General features: G+C 33.5%; 1 protein-coding gene across 1 annotated transcript in view; it reads left to right on the top strand.

Annotated features, from left to right (window-relative positions):
- Positions 1–10,665: 10,665 nt before the first annotated feature.
- LOC129948285 (homeobox protein araucan) overlaps positions 10,666–22,104 on the top strand; it is a 110,283-nt gene continuing 98,844 nt past the window's right edge. The window contains exon 1 of the mRNA XM_056059226.1: positions 10,666–11,894. Within this exon, the coding sequence (XP_055915201.1) occupies positions 11,847–11,894 (48 nt within the window). The 5' untranslated portion in view covers positions 10,666–11,846. The remainder of the gene's footprint in view (positions 11,895–22,104) is intronic.

Raw genomic sequence — 22,104 nt, 5'->3', positions numbered from 1 at the left:
ACATATGTACCTACTTAACTCACCTAGTAAATAAATACTTTTCTAAGTAGATCTTGATAATATATAAATATATCGACAAAAGTGCGGATTCCACTTGTGAAGCGGTACATTTACATTATGAGAATTGTTACACGTGTTTTCCAATCACACTCGAGTACCGTATAACCGCACCAAGAGAGTCCTTTTCTTATTCGCCCTTTTGTGTGGAAATTATGGAAAAGGTGCTGAATTGTGTACAAGTGTTCCTGTTCATCATCATCATCAGGGACAAAGAGAGCTCCTCAAAGATTTATATCCTTTTAGTAAACATACTTTACAAATATGTAGATATAAATACTTCGATACATTTTCGTAGAGTGAAAATGTTTTCAAATGCGATGTTGGTGACGAAGGACGATAATAATATTGTCGAAAATGTCGAATCACATGCAAATTTTATATACCTACATATAATATTAAGGAGAGAGCATAAGAGAGTGAAGTATATGCCTCTGATGAGGATAATGATTGCGTGTATATGAGTGCGATTCAAGTGGTTCTAAGGAAAAAGAGGACTACATAGGCAAAAGTTATCCTTCTTCGGTACAAAATCTTGCACTATAGGAGCTCCTGAGCTGATGGTAAGTTCCCCCAAAAGAAGAACAATGAGATAGATGCTTCTATAAGTGTTGTTTCGTGTCACCTGAGAAGCATTTGGACATGAGATTTTATGCCCCCATATCATCTGCGACATTGTTTAAGGTATATCTACTTATACATACATCCCAGTAGATAGGCAAAAAGCGATTCATAGTCGAGTACCTACAGAAGTATATACTTATACGTAATCCATCCAAGCTTATTAGTATACGCAACTTGCATTGCGTTCATAGGATTTTATATTTTTGCGCCTTTTATTGTTATTGGTGGTAAATGGTTTGATGCAAGGATATGCGTTTTCGTTACTTAGGATCATTGTTTTTAGGTTTCGAAATTCAAGCTTAATAAAAGTCACACTGAGCGATACATTTTTGCTACAAATTTTATTTCATTATAAAGATTTTGCTTTGCCAAGAAAGCTTGAAAAATAATATTATTTGACCGGCGGCGGAGTTTAGAAGATTCTCTATCACTTTTTTGCCCACTTCGAAAGGTATCTCAGCCATAATTTGAATAATATATGTTTTTAATGGGTTTAGAGCTCTGGGATTGTTGGGGTAGTAACGTCTTTTACCGTACCTTTCGTGTTGGAAGCACATATCATCTAAGTCATGATCTTCAATGGCCGGCAAAATAAGAGGTGTATAACACTTTGAATTGGTTTAAGCGCTGGTAATTTGATTTATACCTATCATCAATCGGGTTGGGCATAAACGATGATTAACAAGCCTTAAAATATCAGTAATAATTCCAGTTTCTTTTACCATAATCATCGCGAACTGAGTATCTTGAAAACATTAATTTAATATCACGGAAATTCAAGTGACAAACGTCAATTGCCAGACCTATCAGCAAAATGAATAATTCTTTATTATGGACGGATTAAAAAATGATGCCCTTTTATAGATCAAAAGCGGGTTTAGATTGTATATCCCTTGAGAAATCATTATATTTTCTCGAAAATCCATTGACGTCTATTTTAAAATTTCTGACACTCTGACAAAATTTAACTTTCTATAATGCACTTGCAATAAACTTGGATTAATAGTAATCTTTTGAATAAGTTCTTAGCGAAGAAGCTCAATTAGAATTGTCACACCTTTCGTTCGATGCATTAATGCTGGGGTGGAATCGGCTAAGGTTATTGTTAATAAACGACAGTTAAACTAATTGAATTCGATTTCCGTAAGGTGATACCTAAAAACCTATCACAACAAAAATGTGATAGTCATTTTCCTGATTTTTCATGATTGACATTTCATCTACCCTTCAGCTGCAAATTAACAAACTTAATATATTTTGTCAAACGTGGAGTCTCTGCGTCAATACTAACAAGATAAAAATAATGATTTTTGAACCGCGTCAGAGAAGAAGACTCGCAGAAGAAAATTGGTCCCTAAAAAACACTTCTATTGAGGAAGTTCGTTAATTCAAATCTGTTGGAGTTTTGCTGTCTTACAATCTTAATGTTTCGAAACTAGTGAAAGAAAAAAGCACCGAAGTCAAAGTAGCTCTAAACTTGATGTGGCCTAAGTTTTACTCTAAAAAAAAAACGATCTTAAATCCAAATATCGTGTTTTTCAAGCAACAGTAAACTGCTGCATGTGATACGGTACCCAAGTTTTTGGATATTTACAACTGGAGGAGTTTGAAGCTTTGTAAAGGTATTTCTTCAAACGCTTGTTCAGATTGCCTTCTTCAACGCCCAACTGTGCTACACATGTAGATACTGGCATAACACCTCTTTACATTACAAACCTTAAAACCAACTCAGACTACATATTGAAAGTTATGAGGAGGAATGAAAGAAGCCTTCACAAATTCATTATGACAAGGCTTATGTAAACAAACGCGTCCCCGTCTAAGGAATGGAAGCAGATAGCTTCTTCAAATGGCAGTAATATATTCTTTTTTGAGTCCAATTTGAATCAATGGCACACCATGTTCAATCATCTGATCGCGAGAACTGATGAACATATCTTCATTGAACACCTTTCAAGAGCCTCAACAACATTATCAAGAGTATAGAAACCTCAACCACCAAAAAACACCACAGGCTAATTATTTCAGTAATGAATTTTCTCCTGAGGCTATTAGTAACATATTTAGAGCCCGAATTTGTAACACCGGAGGATCAGAAAATATCACACACTTCTTTGCATTGTGTCCTCTACTCTTGTATTCAACGGTTGTATTACGAACTGAGTTTTCTTCCTCCAAAATCGGCTCTATGAAATCCTTAATGGAGACTTTGAATGGTAAACTGTCTTTAGATACTGCAAACATGATCTAAATTACTGCTATTGTTGTCCATAACTCTATAACCAGTTTTTGCAATTGAAGTTTCAAACAAAGTTAATAATAACTATTTTGTGTTTCAAATCATGTAAAAATTGATATATTTTTGTATTTCAAAATAAGGTTTCGTAGCATTATTTATCTTTCGATGACATAAAAGAGAAGAGACTTTTTATATCTTTAAGTTTTTTTTTGGATATGTTTTTAGTTCTTTTCTGAATAACTTGTAAGTCCTGATGAAATAAATTTTTCAGTGTTCCCAAATTGGTTTTCGTCGCTTTTTTAATGATTGAGCACATTTCATATCTTAAATCCCTCGCATTTCTCTTGAATGAAACTTGAAAAAAATCTGGCTCTTCGTATTTAAAAATAGTTTGTTTTGGTGAAGGGTATAGATGTATAGTTTAAGTGGCCTGATTTTGCGGAATATGCTTTAAAATTATCAGCTTGTATTTGAATTAATTTGAGATGTTTTTGGATAGTTCATACTTTTAAGTTGTCGAAATAGTGACAAAGGACTGTGCACTTCCATATTTTGTAGGTATTTGTCTATGACACTATGCACATCTGAGTATACCTCCTGTATAAGTGAATGGCCGCGAATAGAAAACTTTTGGAGTATTGTTCTTAAATTTGCCAACTTGTGGAGAAATTCGGAATTCGTTGGGTTGTCTTTTGCTTTAAAAGTTAAACAGCGATCGCAATGATCTTTTTGGCTTATAAAATGTCAAATTTAATGAGTTACTAAATTCCTTTCGGTACATATTTTCTTTAACCGGATCTTTTGAAAACTCTCTATACAAGTTGTACATTTTTGTGATCTTTGATGTGGCTCTCTCAATATTTTCGGCCTGAACTTGCCCTGCAATAATGCGAGTCTACTGTTGGGAAACTGTTGATGTGGTCGTGTACTTCTTTAATTTTAGTTAGTGGAGTAACCTTCTTAAATTTTCTATCCTCATGTGTAAAATTTTTCTTTTTTTTACATGCTTCCAAGATTTTTTTCTTCTCTGATTTGTTTTTCCCTTCAGCATATTTTATTCTTTTCCAGATTCTCGCAATCGCTTTTCAATGTGTTGTTTCCACAATTCTGGTTTCCGCTGCCGTTTTCTCGTTGAATTTTTCGGATTTTTCATTATCTGTTTAGAGGAAGGTGGGATAGGTGTTTTAAGAATATTACAATTATTTTAGCAAACTTTTACCAGAAGTGTCATACTCAGAATGAATAATTCTCAAAATATTATCCAAATGCCGTGGCATGAAAGATTCAATAACAAAAGAGGGATCTTTAAGAGAACCACCAAAGTCTGAACAGCTTGAACTTGAAGCATAGGTAAGCATCTTCCTGAAATTCAATTTCATTTGGGACCACCTCTTCGATTAATCTAAAACATGTGAACCATTCATTCCATATGAATTTATGTAATTCGTACGAAAGAAGTTCCGCATTCATATCAGGCACTGGAGAATTCATTTAGACACTTCCTCTGTTCACGAGGCTTAGCAGACTTCGGTATTTATACTTTTTTTTTCGATACTAGATAGGCCGGTATTCACATACGGCATTTGAAAAATAAAATATTTTTCGTGACTGTGACGTATGTATGTATATACGATTTCTAAGCTTTATACTGAAATTCGAATGTACTTTCGTCAAAACGATCATTTTATTTTCGATAACTTATGTTCTTTGACAATAAGACGTGCGTCAAAACGATTTGCAAACAAATTTGTTCGTAAATTGCATGAAGAATTTGGCATTTACTTCAAAACAGTACTTGAACTTGTTGATTTTGATGGATATACGTTAAAACCATTCTAAATATCTCAGCAACGAAAAGAGATAGACAAAAATGGATAACAGATTTGAAAAGAGCGCTCTCGAAAATATAAGACTGCATATACCCAGTTCAAAATATGAGTTTTGGTGTATACGGCACTTCAATACTACACTGAGAAAACTCAACCATGATTTTTTTAAACAGAAGCATATTTGACTATATGTTTAAATAATGCAAACAAAATTCTATTCAAACCTAATTAGAATCTGTTTAGATTTGGAAAAACTATTTTTTAATATAAAGTCGGTTTAAATCAAAATAATTCGTGTTTGATTTTTATAAAGCCTGTTTTTCATTTTTCTTATTTAAAAGTATTTAAAAATGAACGAGTTTGTCTTGAACATATACGCAGTTTAAATATTTACAGAAGAAACAAATTATGAAATGTTATAAGTCAAACTTAAATCTATTTGAATCTAACTCAAACGGAGGAAAAAGAAACATACTTATGAATCTATTAACTCAATCGAAAAAAGATCGTAAAAATTAACCATAAAATAATCGTGAACGAGTTTAGCTCAAACACGAACGAAGTCAAAATATTTACGAAAGAACAAAATGAGTAGAAAAATGTTACATTTAAACTCGAATCTATTTAAATAGAACTCAAACGAAGTAAAAGGATAACTGTAATTGTCTTATGCTTTTTGGCGCTATTCTTAAAATCCATTGACTATAATCAAATGAATCTAGATTGTTGTACGGGTAAGTCGACTTTTTCGGAGTAAATTTGAGTATTTTTTAAAATTTTAGTGTCTTTTATAAAGTGACGATCTTATAAAGTGAGTTAAATTTCAGTAATTATTTAAAGTTTAGTGGTTCATTGTATAAAGTGATTATTTCATTGAAAAATGTCACATCAAGAAGTAATAATATTGGAGGATTGTTTGAACACGGTGTACGTAATTGAGACAGATTCTGATGTGCACCCAGACTACAAAGGATTGAAGGATTTGCTTGAGGAGTTGAACTTAATTTCATTGTTTCCAGCTTTCTATGGTAAGTATGTTTAAGTTCTTACATTCACCATAATGATTGTCATTTGATATCAATTTTAACAAATTGTTTAGAAATCTTGTCATTTCATTCATTATAATATATTTTAGAAAGCGAAGTTACTCTTGAAAGACTGAGATTTCTTTCAACTGAGGATATTAAAGATCTAATTCCAAAAGTCGGTCCTAGGGCCGAATTTAGAGAAAGACTTCTCATATGGAAGAAAGAAAAGGTATTTACTGATATATACTAGAAAACAACTGAAAAGTAATCTGTATATGAATTATTTTGAAACGTTTGCAGTTTGATATCGATGATTCAACAATTTCTATCGGCACCAAAGTCTCTAATTGGATGTTCAGTTATAAATCGCCAGCAACATCAGCAAGTTCTTTTAGTCTAGCAGATGTAAGTAAACCAATTTACAATTTACTAGCAATCCTTTACATGTACATACTGTAAATAATGGAAAATGTTATTTTAGAAATAAAGTTTTGTAAAAAAAAATAACTAAAGTGTTTTTATTGTTTACATGGCTTCATTGAAGCTTTTGACGTTTTAAAACTTTTTACAAATTTCGGTAAGTACTCTTTGTATATATGTACATATATGATGTATTTGCGTTCAATTTGAAATCAAAAATTGTTTTTTTTTTTAATTTGTAAAGATGGAATAGTTTAAGAGCCGAGTGTGAACCTTGTGTATGAATGTTAGCACCTATACTGAGTGTTAATACTAATATTTTGGTTTTAGATACATTCTTACTCGAAATTCACACTCAGAACGTAAACTATAACCATAATTTCAAATATAAAACATATTAATTTAAAAAAAAAAAAACGAGTTAGAAATAACTGAAAAGATTCATGTTTGAAATAACTAGGATCTGTTTAAAAAAAGCTAACGTTGAATCTATTTGTTCGAAACAGAAAACGTGTTTCTTCTCAACGACGAACATATTCAAAAAAAAAGAAGATAATTCTATTTGAAAGAACAATAAACGAAGTCAATTAAAATAAACCGAAACATGTTTAAGACAAATTGAAAGCAAAGTTAAATTAAACTAAACAATGTTTGAGCAATTTCAATAGTGAGTTAATAGATTTTTATTAAAATTAAATAGAAACCGCTTCCATGCCAAATCATATGTGTTTGAGTTTGATTTGAACCTGAATATGTTTGAAATTTTTCTCAGTGTAGGGAGACGTTACATTTCCTCTTATTTGTCTATTTAGCGTTTTTTTAACTTGATATAAAAAAATATTTTAAAGTTATTTGGGAATTTCAAAATGTCTTATCTTTTCTCCTAAATAAAAGAGCTTAAGTTTAATTTGTTATATCTTCAATTATGGCAGCGCGCCGTTCAAACAGTGACCCCAGTTTGTTCAAATTGCTTCTTCATACACCTTAAGGCGTTGTTTGACTAGCATGAAACTCTAGCTCCGATAAATCACTAAGTTGATAAAAAGCCGATAGATATCTTTCCATATAAGAGACCTTTTGACGGTATAACAAGGATTCTTTACCCATTTCCGAAGTAACACCAACAGCCTCCTTTGTGGAGGCTACGTTGAATATTTTTAGTTCGTGCTGCAAATACCGAACATTTCAAATGGCAACATATTTTTAAGCCCGATCCAAGGAAATATTTTTCTGTGGCGTAAATCATTAAATCTCACTAACAAATCTAGCGTCCCTTTATATTAAACTTTCAGAAATTGCATTGCTAAAAGTTATCCAACTACAATCTTAAATATTTACCAAACAAAATAAACAGCTTTGACTCTCTTTTGAATGGTTTAAATTTACTGATCAGTTCCGACGGTGCAAAAATCACTTTCTGGTTCGAACTGGCTCAAAATGTTCGTATAACCATCGTAAAATAATATGAATTACTAATTTCTTGTTCAATTACGTGATTTTTCAGGATTCTAATCAAGATATTCATTAAAGATTATAACGATTATCCTTAGCTTGAAACTTCTAAGTTAAGGAGTAAAATCCATGAAATCAAACAGAAATTGAAAATTTCTTAATAGTTTCTTAACTTACATGAATTTTAAGTGGATTTCGTTACCTATCTAAGTTGGTACAGGAACTTTGTATAAAGTCTTAACTCAAAGCGATAACTTCAGAGTGTACAGAGTAACGATAAAGTACCTACCTTCATAACATACTCTAATTTATTTCCCAAAGGACTAAATCTGTGATTTATTGGAATAGGCATCTACCTATCTACATTAAGATCTTCCCACTCAATTACAGTTATTCTTTTTAAGATCATCCCTCTTTAAAATAAAAGAAAATGTTTTACAAACTTTAAATTCATTAGCATTTCCTCTTTTTCTTATTGTATCTTCCTTCAAAAAAAGAAAACAAATACCAATAAACAACACAAGCAAAACCAACATAATCTTAAATGATAAATGTCAAACAAACGACTTTATACCGATAATAGACAACGATGAAATAAATTAAATCCTTTTTTGTCTTCTTTTCAATAAAAAAAAGGACAAAAAACCTGTTATAAGACGCCATTAACACGAACAGATAACCGCAAAACAAGAACCTACAATATCACTCAAAAAAACATCCTTGATATACATACCTAGAAAAAAAGGAGATCTAAAAATAAAGGCAAAACACAAACATCAACAAAACAAAGAATAGAGAACTCCTTTAATCCAACACCATCGTTGTAAAAGGACGACTATAAAGGAGCAATACTACAAAAAAAAAACTCTCAAAACTCCCAGCGCACACACACATTCAAAACAAACTCAAACAAAAAAGAAAATATTGAAACATCAAACCTTGGACAATTTTGAAGTAAAGTGAATAGTCAAAGGACCAAGTATCTATATCCATCTGAAGGTAGGTAGGCATATCTATAGCTACAACAAAAACATGGATGGGTAGATATATTTAGGTTAGGCCACATAGGTACTGCTTATGCGGTACCTATACGCCTATCCCATAGGACTACGACAACAAGCCATAGCTAAGTTGCAAAACACTAAGGTACCGTTCGTCGTCGTAGTCCACGGGACGAAATGCAATAAAAGTACACAAAAAACTAACTCTCTTCCACATCGATACTACATGTTACCTTCCTAAAAATACACAATTCCTTTATGTAGCTACTTTTGTATAGAGTATAGGTATACCGAATAGATCCAATAAGAAGCATATCGTCACCGCCATCAGCTAACACAGCGCGAGCAGTCAAAGTAATCCAACTTCAACCCCATCGTCAGCCTTCTCACCCACCCTGTATCCTGCTGTATCCTGATGTATCAACCCTTCAATACCCACACACAAACCTACAAACGCGCATAAACAATCGCTCTGTGTGTGACTCACAAAAGGACTACACCATGTTCGCCCTGCATTTTCAATTTATCCGAGCGAGTAGGTATACCCACTCGTATATCCTTATGAATGGCCCATGTTCCTGTTTGTTATCCCTTTTGTGGAACACTAACTCTGCCATCGTACACCATATCACCGTATACCGCACTGTAGCTATATCTATTCTACACATAGCTATCCTACCTTTGTATATCCTCTTTCAAAATGTCGCACTCTACCACCACCACCATCAGCATACCACTTACTCACTTAACTCTTCTTCTCTATAACGCCCGCTCGGTGAAGCGTGTACGGTACGGTGACCAGGAAGCAAGCCACCCGGCTGTTGGCGCTCTCAATGACTGTCCTGTAAACCTAAGTCCCCATCAAATCGGGGATATTGCAAGGATTTGTCAATTGTCAGCCGTAAGGACACGCTACTCTAACTGCCTTCTCCTGGTATAAGTTCGCTTCTGTTGCGTTTGGTGTCGTTTCGTTTAGAGCTTTCACATCATAGGTAAGTGTAGTCGAGCCGTAATATAATCATCAATTTCAAACAAGCTCCTGATGTTACCATCTCTCTGCGAGGACGACTGATACACCACCACTGGATCCAACATCCATAAGGATTCGAAACGACGAAAATCACAGCAGTCAAGTTCGAATTCAAATCCAATCTCTCTAGAAAACATCCTCGAAGCTCGAAGAGAAATAACATTTTCTTCTCTCGCAATAATTGAGCGGTAGTCGAAGAACAAGCAGCTTGAAGTGAACGGGATCGGGAACGCTCGATGATGAAAAAGGGGGAGTACAATATCCGAGCCATTTTTAAAACTTCCCCACTACACTCACATTGGATTGTCACTCATTTTGAAAGGCGTGGCCTGCACTCGACACTAGTGTGACAATATGCCACACCCTTCTTGAGATAAGACAACCCATAAGTCAGCTGTTGCATGCCATTACCACCAACGCTCCAACCTCATGTCATCTCTACCACGCATAGCAAACATAACAAACCATCTCTGACATCCACCAATCGCCGCATTGCGCATGTGCCCTCTGCAACCAACAGCGACATCTATCGAACAACCCCGCACGGCCAGAAAGAGAATCCGATATATCATGGCTAAAAAAAGACACACGAGACGAGACGACCGTTGCCTCAGCCGCTGGTCTCTATAGTCTCTTCTGTGGTGCTGGTGCGTGTTCGCTTCGTCGTCGTCCGTCAACCGGCTACGAAACCGGAATAACAACAACTGCTCAGCTCATCTATGGTGGTGGTATGCCCGTATACCGTTGCAAGTGGTGGTGGTGGCAGTGGCACTTAAAGCGTCAGAGAAAATAAGGCGGGGCGGATTGGTTCGGTGAGGCAAAAGATACAAGTATCTCACTCTTGAGCAAATACTCCAGCCAATGGCAGCTGGAATATGAGTGTGTGCAAGGCCACATCCCAGAGAAAACCTGCTCTCGAGTGTAACAGTTTTAGGGCTGCATCCACTGGCAACGTCTGACGAACCAGTTAGTGCTTGAACGCGACTACGTGCGCATCGTTTGACACGCAGAATCTTAGCCCGTTGGATTTTCGTCAATCTCCGTATAACTTGTTGTGTTTTGCCTTCTTATACGAGAAAAACCTATCCCCCTAAGGATACTTCAGTATTCTGTATATTCTCTCAGTCTAGAACGATTTTGTTTTTGTTTTGGAGTGTAGCATGTGGCGTGTGGGTTGTTGAATTGACCTCCTCGTCATCATCATCAACCATCGGTGGCGCAATGACACTAGCAACCCGACTGCAAGGACTATACACATAAAACGCACGGATTCGATTTCGATACAGCTTTTGGGAATAAGATACGCTACTTCGAATCGAGTATCTTTTTGGTGATTTTCTTCCCGAATTTCCGAGCTTCGGATTTTTGTTTCTTTATCTTCAAGGGAAATATTCTCTTCCTTGTTTGTGTTCTTGCTCTTTTACTCTTCGAAAACCCTTCATAATAACAAATACCTACTTGTGGAGGAAATTGATATCCTTTTAGCCGTGTTCATTCAAATTCAGCAACAAAACAAAAGTTTTATAAAAATATCAACCACACTTAAAATAAACAAAACCTTCGGCCTATAGTGATTCATATCTCAGTGCAGTGGAGAGTTCTTCGACAAAAGTGTCCCTTTTAATGGATATTTGAAAATAAAAGTGAAGCAAAACAACAATATTCTGACATTGACAAGGATATTATCCCCCCCAAAAAAAAGTGTTAGAAATGGTGTATTTTTAAAAGTAGAGTAACAAAAAAAAACAAAACATAACCAGAACGGAAACGCGAAGTTCAACACCGTAGACCGTATTAGTACCTACAATAAAATTATTGCACCCGGTGTTCGGGGACCGTGTGTTGTTCAAAAATAACTGACTCCGTTGAAATTTGAAAAATTAAATGCATATTTTAAATGAAACACAAAGTGTTGTGATGACGAATCACTGTTATTTGTCAATCATTGTGATCCAGTTGTAGTGAGACAAAGTTTAAAGCTTCTGATGACAAGAATAGGATATTTTGTTTGTTTATAACATTCAAGGATATAAACAAAAGGAGATTTTCTGTCGGCGGCGGCGAAAGGAGCTTATTTAGTTAATAGTGTAGATTTATTATCCCCCCAAAAAAGAGCTAGTGTAAATAGCATTATTATTTTTTATACACACTTATACACATATAAATATGGCAGCATATGCGCAGTTCGGATATGGATATCCGTCGGCAAGTCAGGTACTTATATTCGTATATTTAAATCCTTGTTTGTTTTTATTATTAATTAAATTTAAAAAAAAATTGTTATTGAAGTGAAAGAGTATATTGAAACTTAATTAAAAGTTTAAAACATTTGTAGGTATTTATACAAATGTTTGTAAACCTATGGATTTAGTGTAGTTTAGTAAAAATGTTCACCAAAATCCAGCGGTCGAACACAACGAGTGATTAATTTATGTCTTGGTTACGATTGATTTAATTATGATACACATGAAAGCTTGTGTCTTGAAACGAAGAACAATGAGTAATTGGCAATTCTTTGCCTGCACTTATTTAATCCTTCCTCGAGTTTTTAACAAATATAATTGCAAACGAATCTAAACAAACTAATTTGTCCTTTTTAATGGATTAAATTCTATCTTTTAATCATTTTCGGAATGGAGACATGTGAAAACAGTGTTTTACTCATTCAATTCATACGAATTGAATTCCCTGCTTTGTTTTTAAATATAGGTGTCACAGTTAGGGACGTCTTATGCCACTTTAACTTTTTCTAAAAAATAATGTTTGCCAACAGATTTACAGATTTAGAATAATACTTTTTTTTAAATGAAAATAAAAATTATTTAAGTTAGATAATCAACACACTTCTGTGTCCTTTTGTCTTCCCAAAAAGTAGTTTATTTATGTGTATTTTTATACAAATCGAAAAAAGAATTCTTTAAAATTTTACTAAATTACAGCTTTTATGTAGCTACTACATGGCTTTCTTCCATTTCTATTTTTTAAATAACTAAATTACCTTCGAATATTGAACGTTCAAAAATGACAACACACACAAATGCCTATGCAGCACAAAATTAAAAGGAAAATTTCTTTTTTTAAATTTTAACAATTTTTGATAAAACAATGAATGATTATAAGGATTTTTTCTCGATAGTCAAATATTGTTTTATTAAAAACTTAAAGTACTTAAAATTTACCAAGAATATATTAAAACAAAAGCTTAATCGAAAAAATATTTCTTTAAAATGTCAATATCCTAATCACAATACTAAATTGTATCTTTTAAATACTTACGACAATGGATATAACATAAATATAGCTACCTTCGGTTTCTAGTATTTATAGAAATTAATTATCTTCAAATATTGGCCGTTCAAAAATTACAACATAAACAATTTGCGAATGTAAAAATTTGTGAGTAATTGCATTGATTATATACAAATTTCTTCTTGATAGTCAACTTTTGTTTAATTAAAAATTTAAAACACCTAAAAATCGCCAAGAATAAATTTAAACAAAAATTATATTGAACCAAAATTTAAATCAATAAAATGGAAAGAAAAGATACGTTTGCTTTCAATACTAGGTTCCATTTTACTAAAATAACAATAAAGTCGCAATTTTTCAAAAGCTTCTAGCTAATGCGCCAAAAAAAATTGTCTTTATTATAAGATGTATAAAAGTTCTATAAATCATTTAAAATGTAATGTAATTTTCCATTGAATACCAACATCAATTTTTTGAAAATTTAACTTCATTGATATTTTGGAGACCTAAGAAAAATTTCGCACAAGCTAAACTGCTAAATTTATTTAACCATTAAAATCATATGTAAAGTTTTCCTTAAGCCTCGTTAGTTAAACAATCTGATCGACGGACCGTATTCTATTATTTAATCCTTATAAAAATTGTAATTAATACCTAAAGAAGATGCTAGGTTTCATAAGAAACATTGAAAGGTTTTATTTTTCCTTATACTTTAGTTTCTAATTGTGTTTAGTGTTTTTGCTGTTCTTTTTTTTAACAGCACAAGAAATACAAAATATCTTATAATCTAAATAGTGCAAAGCTTCTAAACTAAGAAGTCTTATATTAAATTTGAATTATAATTCTTAAGCTTATTACAGAATATTTCAAATCTTACAATAATGTCGGATCTTTTAGTGGATAAAGTGTGCTGAATATCTTACAATCGTCTGAACTAACAATTCTTTGTGAGAACGTTATTGCCACATCCTCTGTTAGACGATGTTTGATGTGGTTGTTTAATGTGTAACACCTGACAATTGCTGACAAGTTTTTAAGTGTTATTTATAATACATCTCTTGACGGGTGAAAAATAGAATCAACAATCATTTTATGTAGCAAAATCTGTCAGTCGTATGAGCGGAAATGCATTTACCTATTATTGGCTCATTGACAATAACAGAACATTGACAGATTTGACAATACTTGAAAATTCGATAATCATCTGTAATCAGGGGTGGAATCGGCTAAGGTGTTTGTTGATAAATGACACTCAAAGTGATCGAATTTGATCTACGTAAGGTCTAAGGTGATAGTCAAATTGATAACTAAAAAATGTGTTAAACATTTTCAAAACAAATATGTTTATTCCGAATAGAGCTACCAGACGCTTACACAAACGACTGGAAAATTTTCTTAGTTCACTTTGTTTCGTTAAAAAACACATTTCTGTGACCGACAAAGCTTACGACATTCGAAAAAAGCAAGAAAAGTAAGAATTGTATTCAAACACAGCCTATTTGATGCTTTTATTTAGATATTTTATAAGAATCAATTTGAAATTTCATCAAGGCAACAACGAATTTTGACAATTTGAATCTGAAATAGTTTAATCGAATTGAATTGAGTTCTATCATCTTACACAGATGGAATGAAAATTATCAAAAAATTGATAGTCACCTTAGCCGATTCCACCCCAGAGTAAAAACAACAATTAGCCTGTTTTAAAGAACTATTAAAAAATCTTATTTTTAGAACATTTTTTTGCTACTAAAATGCTGACACAATTTTCGTTGTTTAAATGCCCGCTCCTAATAAGTTTTTTTAATTGACTTTTTTTTTGGGAGTACAAAAATAACCCATTTTTGATCTAATGAAAAGATATAAGATTGCTCAATTAGTTTAAAATTGGAAAAGTCTCTTTGTAAATCTAGTTTTATACTTACTCGTCTAAATTTACGGTAAAGAATATCGAAATAGGGTAACAGCAGAGACAGTATTTCACGGCTTAATTTCCAGCGGTTTTTAATTCAAATCTTTAAGAAAAAATATCATGTCGAAAAATAAGACTTTCCATTTATTAGTTGCTAATAGTTGATTTTTATTTAAGAATATTGTTTTCAAAGTAATTATCAATTTTCTCTTCTTAAAACACACATGAAAATTAACCAGTTTCTACAACCTTACAGTTCAAAGCTTACTTTAAAAGTCTATTAAATTTTGTTGTAAAATGTAAATAAAAGATTACAAGTAATTAAAATTTTCGAATACCTTAAAGAACTTCGTGATTCTTAAGGCTCAGCTGTAATGTTTAATATTAAACTTTCTCTCCTCTTATAAATGTCAGCAGAGATTCGTAGGGATCGGGTTTGTTAAAAAAAGATTTGTTGAAAGACGTCGCTAGTCGCCATTGGTTTTAAATCAATTTTTAATAATCGTAGTAAACTTTACCCGTGTCTTTTTGGCATTTTATTAATAGTATAGTAGAAAATTCCCAAAAAACGCATTGGATAGATAGATAGATAGATAAATTCTTTTTTTTCGATTCGATGTTGATACAATTATAATCTATAAGCCAAAAAAACGCATCGGCATAGCCAGATGTTTGTATTTAAAAATTGGTACAACTGAAAGAAGACCTGTCAGAATAATATTAAAAAAACACACAAATAAAAGAAAGTTTTGTGAGAGTCAAAAATTAAAATTAACTTCAGTAAAAAAATAAATAAAATGGACAATTTTCAAGAAGAAATGGTAAACAAACATCTGGAAATTGAGATTCTATAAAAATAGTTTATTTAACAATTGCAGCTTTGACATAAAATAAAAACTTCAAGAAGTTGGTTTGTTCGTAGACCACTACATTAACATGTGGTATTGAAGGTTTTCAATTCTTTATATGACTAATTCAAATTGGAATGAGCTTGATTTGACTCGATTCCTGTCGGGAATCGGAGTTGATTCAAAATTTTGGGAAGAAAAAACTGTCTGGAGGAGTTTCTTTTACAGATAATGCATTATAATCTGTTTATTTGCATGTTATTTTTGTATATTTTTGTTTTAATCAAATGAAAAAAAATGCAAAAAATGTAGCATATTCTTATATTATTCTGAACTATTCAGCTCTTAATTGTTTAATACGAATCAAAATATCTCACTTGCACTTCATAAGAATCATCGGAACACCATTTTCATTTTAGAAAGTGCTGTCAAACTTAATCATTTTTTAATCTTCTTGCTCGGTGGAAACACTAAAAAGATTTATTTAATCTTAAATGAGATAAACCTTTGGTGGAAACATAGCTAAACTTCTTTTCTTTTCTTGCAAAATGAGCCTAGTTAGTCCATTTTCCTTAACAAAACTAAATAATATCAACAGTAACAGTAATATCTGAAAAGGACGCAAAAATCTTGGATAATGCTGTGAAAAATCACAAATCTGTACTTCTTAAAAGTTTGTTCAAGGAATACTGTGTACTTAAATATCAAGATTTTTGCTTGAAAACTTTCTGTAAACACACAAATTCTAACTTCCCGCAATTGATATTTCAAGTAATTAACTTTGGTATACCAGCGGTAAATATTCAAAAAAGTATTAGATCTTGAAAAAGACAAGTAGAACGCTTGAATTTTGAATGAGAATGTGCGTTATCGAGAACTGACTATAATGTTATTGATTTTCTATTTCTAATATACGAGTACATATGTTAAAACGATGCGTCTTTTTCTGTTTCTAAATAGCCTTTACCTCAAAATTTGTAAGAATTTTCTTATCATTTCACTCTCTCGTCTAGTTTTTTTTTCTTTTTGTGAATCTCAAACCAGACATAAACAAACAGATAAGCTTAATATTTATTGCAATACTGTATAAGCGCCGTAATCTTTTTGATCGGGTGTATTCGTTTATTTTGAAAAACTAAAACTTGTGAGCGTGACACTAAACAAAATATACTCTTAGTCCAAAAAGACCAAACCAATGTGGTAAGGTTGAAAAAAATTAGTTTCACCTTTTTACCAAATTAAAAAAAAAATATGATTGTGATTTTCAAAATACTTTTCTTTAATATATTGTTATAATAATTATTTTATCTAAGAATCAAAAGAAAAATCAAGCTGCTGTATGGAGACTTTTTGGACTATGTTTGCATATAGCTCGTTTATCAGAAAAGGTCATTTAATTTAAGGCTATTATTTTCTATATGACTTAACATTTATCTGTGGATTTCCTACCCGTTAACATTTTTCATTGATTCATTTTTTAGTTTAATAAGTTAAAATTCTTATCCATTTTTTGTCTTCTACTTTTAATTTAATGTCTTAAGGTTTTTAATTTTTGCATGCAAAGAATTTGATTCTACCTAAGTCATGCAAATCCAGCGTATTTCAAATGCAAACACTTAAAAAATTGTCTGTAATGAAAATGGGTTCATTTAAAAAACATTTTCATGTGATTTACCGTCGCTCCGAGAGCCTTAAGACTATCGTTAAAGAAATGCAAATGACCACTTTAAAAATCATAGTTATGTGACAGATTTTGGAAAGTAAAAAAAAATCTGTTCTGAATAAAATATCAGCAACTTAAGTATCTTGCATGCCGATTATTAGGTTTCGTAATTCAAAAAATTGCAAGCATCTCTTTAGCTTCAGGTTAGTAGAATTTTGGTTGTCAAATACTTTAAGGAAGTTCTCACATAAACATAATAATCAAGCAATAAAACGAGCATTTAACGATTGCCGCCGCATTTTAAACACAAAGTTTAGTGAATTGATTCCATATTACGTTAATTTCTATTCCATGTAGCTTAGCTTTAGGCATATACCTAGATAAAATATTGATGAAACTCAGGTTTGCGAATGTAATGTACTTTCTTTGTTTTTTAGAAATTTAGTAATATTAAAAAAATGTACGAACACACCCTACGTTCTATTTCACCAATTTTTTCTAAACGTAAGAAGTCTTAAAAAACACAACAAGTTCTCTAAAAAGATGCCAAAACTGACCCTACTCTGAAAACCTAACAATTTATTTTAACTGTGACAAAATCGTCTCTAAAAGTAATTATAGTTGAGTTTAATTTTCAAAGTTATAAAAGAAGTATATTGTCGGGTAAGAACAAATTTTTGGAGTTAAGATTATATAACAAGGGCAGATCCAGATCCATTTTTAAAAATATTTTAATTTTCTCAGATATGCAAAGATATGGTAACTCAAAATATTCAAAACCTTAAATGCAAATGACCATCAGTTTGTGTTGAGTTGAAGCGACGGCGACGACATATTTTTGAATTGATTTTATGAGTGTCAAAAAAATTTTCATGTTGAAAAGTGAAGTCGATTCTAGAAAACAAATAAATATTTTTCAATTGAAATATTTGAGGAATATTGATTACAAATTATTTAACTATACCTATATGTACTATCTTAGAGCATGGTATTAATTTTACAGATTGCTAGAGTTAAGAATCAAATTCACTTCGATGAACAGGCAAATACAAGGACGTTAATGTCCTCGTTATGAATAGCGAAGCGAACATTCGCTAAAGTTCAAATGTAAAAGCGAATTTCTTTTTTGATAGTATTATCGTGAGCAAGCTTAAGCCATTCGCTTCAAATATCAATGGTGCCAACATTATATCATTCAAAAAACACAAATGAAATGTCATACAATGACTTTCAATTACAGTATTGTATTTCTCACATAGTAGTACCCGTGGCATACTGGTTACTGCGTTGGGCTGTCATGTCAGAGGTCTTGCGTTCGATCCCTGCATATGCCATCTTAAGTCTTTTCACGGGTACTGCCTTTTGCGAGGAATTGACAAATTCTCCAAGAGTAAATCATGTCAAGAAAAGTGCTTTCTCAAATTAGCCGTTCGTTTTCGGCATGTAAACTGTAGGTCTCCTCAATTCCTGACAAAAAAAAGATCTGCCTGGGTCCCAAATCTGTGTTTGCAACAACTAGAATCGTTCAGATTCACTTGCATTGGAATTGTTAGTCTGTTCTGATGATTCTTGTGGCTTGGTCGCCCTCCATTGCACTTGGCCTGTTCACATGCCTCAAGGTTGATACTAATATCTTGTTGAAGTTTCTTAGAATTAGTAGTCACTTCGGTTGAAAGTAAATCCTGTGAATGAGTACCAAAGCAATTGCTTTGTGGTTTAACTGCCTGGCTCAGACTAAGAAGTATGTCTACAGCTTGCTTCAAAGGATACAAAGACGCCTGGCAGTATGGTTCTCCACCAGTAGCTGTGGAATTTTGTTATGTTCAGCAATTTTTTGTTTGAGTTTTACATTGTAGTCCAACCAAACAAAACTTCTTTAATGGAAACTACAATTTTATCAACAAACCCTATACAAATCTTTTCCTTCACGAAACGGAGGTTCAAGAGTGTTCAGTTCTTCTGCAAAACTCTGCCAATAATGTTGTTGGTTCCTTTTTGATGAACACCTATGGCGCTAGCCATATCGGGATTTGTTTCCATTAATTGCACCAAACTAGCAAATTGATTTGCATATGTCCTTGAAAATATAATTCTGTATTTTCTTTTTTTGTTATAACACAATATATAGTTGCAAATACCTTTTTCTTTTATCACTCTTTTTAACAAACAAACGGAAAACTGTGAATTCACTGAATATTTTGATTCGATAGAATTTCACATTTTGAGTCGTTAAATTAACAAATATTCGATCGCAAGTTCTTAAGCTCGCTTCGCTATTCATAATGAGGGCCTAAACCTGGAACTCACGTGCTCTCAGATATTTAACTATGTGCAAATCGAAAGAAGGACTTATAGTTACTTAGTTATTGTAATCTGCTTTTGTACAGAAATGTCAATTTTTAAAAAGCAAGGCTGAATTATCAAACAACTAAATTATACTGGAAAACTTATTTTCATAAATGCAAAAGAGACGTCTCTCACACCTGAATCATATTTTAACATTTTTTTAAACTATCAAATTCTGCCCAGAGAAATTTGTTTTGACAGATTGAGCGGGATTTTTGTTTGCTCTTTCATGAGCATCATACTATCAAATAATTGAGCCTGGGAACGACTTTAGACAAAAACGAAATTTTATTTTTATAAACAAACTTTTTTCTAAAAGATTTTGTATCTCTACCATCACATCCGTCAGTTAGAATGACATTAAACAAACCAATATTTTTTTTTTGAACATTTAAACGAATTTAACAATAACGATTTTCCCACATCAAATTATTATTTCCAATTATAAAGAGTATCTGTACACATCGCAAATCGACATGCACACAGAACATTATCTGACGAATATGAATGATTTACGATCTTCGTGAAATTTCACCTGAATAATCACACAAACTCATCGCGCATCGGAATCGGAAACTCATCCATTCCCGTATTCTCTGCTGTGATGTGCTTATAGCTGAATGTTGTTTTACCAATATACTCGAACCTATCTAAACTCAAGAAGATAAACAGCTATGGAAGTAAAAACCTGAGCGAGCTCAAATATAGGAAGGTCCAATGAAGGTAAAAAAGTTAAAAAAAAAGAAGCGAACAAAAAAAACAAAGATGTAGGTAAAACAGGAATGCATGAAATGTCATCGCGAATTCCCATCATGCATCGTGATTCCAATAATTTCCATCAACGCAATTCATCTGCGAACTTGTCAAAAGTTTTGATGGAAGCGATGCCAATCTACGCCGCGCTGCCACCGCCGTCGCTAGCCGCACCAATCGATAGTTGTTGTTCTCTGTTATGATGGTTGCTGTTGCTGATGGTTGCGGCAAAGCCATCACTCGATCGATAGCAGCTCTGCTGCCCGCGCAGCAGCTCGCACCCATCAGTTCTCAATGACAATTATGCGCGAGAATCGGAAATTGTGAGCATATCAGCACAGTTTTTTTTGTGTGACGCAGCAGAGCAGCGCAGTACAGTCAAGGGATAACACACACAACGCGTTCGCATTCGCGTTTACAGCATATACTGATCTTGCCCAGATCCCTTTGCCTTTTATGACAGATTCCTGTGTCCAGGGTTTAGTTTTTTGGCCGGGCCGGCGATCGCGCCGCCTTAGACAGAGCCAGAACTCTTTCTGATTGCTTACTTGTTTGGATTGTGAGCTGTGACTGCAGCAACAAACGATTGAGGGCACAAAAACGCTGAAAGCTGACTGATGCATGGAACCGGCCAGTGGTGGCCAGTTTCAGAGGCCAATTCCAATTCCAATTCCTATTCCGCATAGGAAATTTGTTTCACTCGGAACGGTTATGGGAGTGCGATAAGATAAGCCGTATAAGGACGGCAGCAGCGTACGCGACTCGCTTGCTAAGAGCGCGTTTGCCTGTGAGTGCGCCTTTAATTAATTAATAATTCATTTTAAGTACATGCGCAGCTCCGAAACGAGTATGATGATGATTCTTTGAGCAGGGATAACAGTCTGGATGTAAGGTATATTAGTGTACTACCTTCATATATGTATGTGTGTTGTGTACTGTACGGTCATCTTAGCCGCTGCGGCGGTTCCTAGCGAAATCCAGATTGTCTATCCCACATCAGCTTTTGAGAGACTGAGACTGAAGAAGATAAACTTAAAGCCCGATGGAACATTGACAGGGGTCTTATCTTGATGATGGAAGGAGATATCGCACAATCGAATCGACAGACCTGCCAGCCAATCTCTGGCTCAGCGGCAGCATCAGCGTCTGCCGGGTGCAACATTGACTGCTTGGCCAAGCATCCAGCATGAAATTCCGAATACCGAACATCGAACCGATCCCCAGATGATGATGATCATCATCATCGTCACGTTGATGATTGCCAATATGCCAATGTACATTGAGCGCCGGCCCCTGCGCTTTCCGCTGCTTCTGGTTGACCGAGGCTGAGGGTATTCCGAGCTGATCCAATCTCATGATTGCCCATCGTCGTCGTTCTTTCTCCCTTTAATTCTGCTGATGGACGTTTTTTCGTTTTGTTGTGGCAGAAAAGTTTCGCCAAGAAGCATTCAACGGAGGACTCGAACTGTTGCTCAGTTTGGACTCGAGCTGTCAGTTTACGGTTATGAATTTTATGATTTATGTCCGGGCAAATGGATTTTATTATGCCGGGCTTTGGTTGGAGTTGGAGTTTTCATGTCGGTTAGGTTTCGGTTCCTTCGTCTTCGTTGTCGTCGTCGTCGTCATATCTTCGCATCGCTTGTCCGCTCTTTT

Source organism: Eupeodes corollae, chromosome 2 (assembly GCF_945859685.1).
Source record: "Eupeodes corollae chromosome 2, idEupCoro1.1, whole genome shotgun sequence".
Taxonomy (NCBI): domain Eukaryota; kingdom Metazoa; phylum Arthropoda; class Insecta; order Diptera; family Syrphidae; genus Eupeodes; species Eupeodes corollae.
The sequence above is the reverse complement of the archived record's forward strand: the minus strand, read 5'-3'. Positions and strand labels throughout refer to the sequence as shown.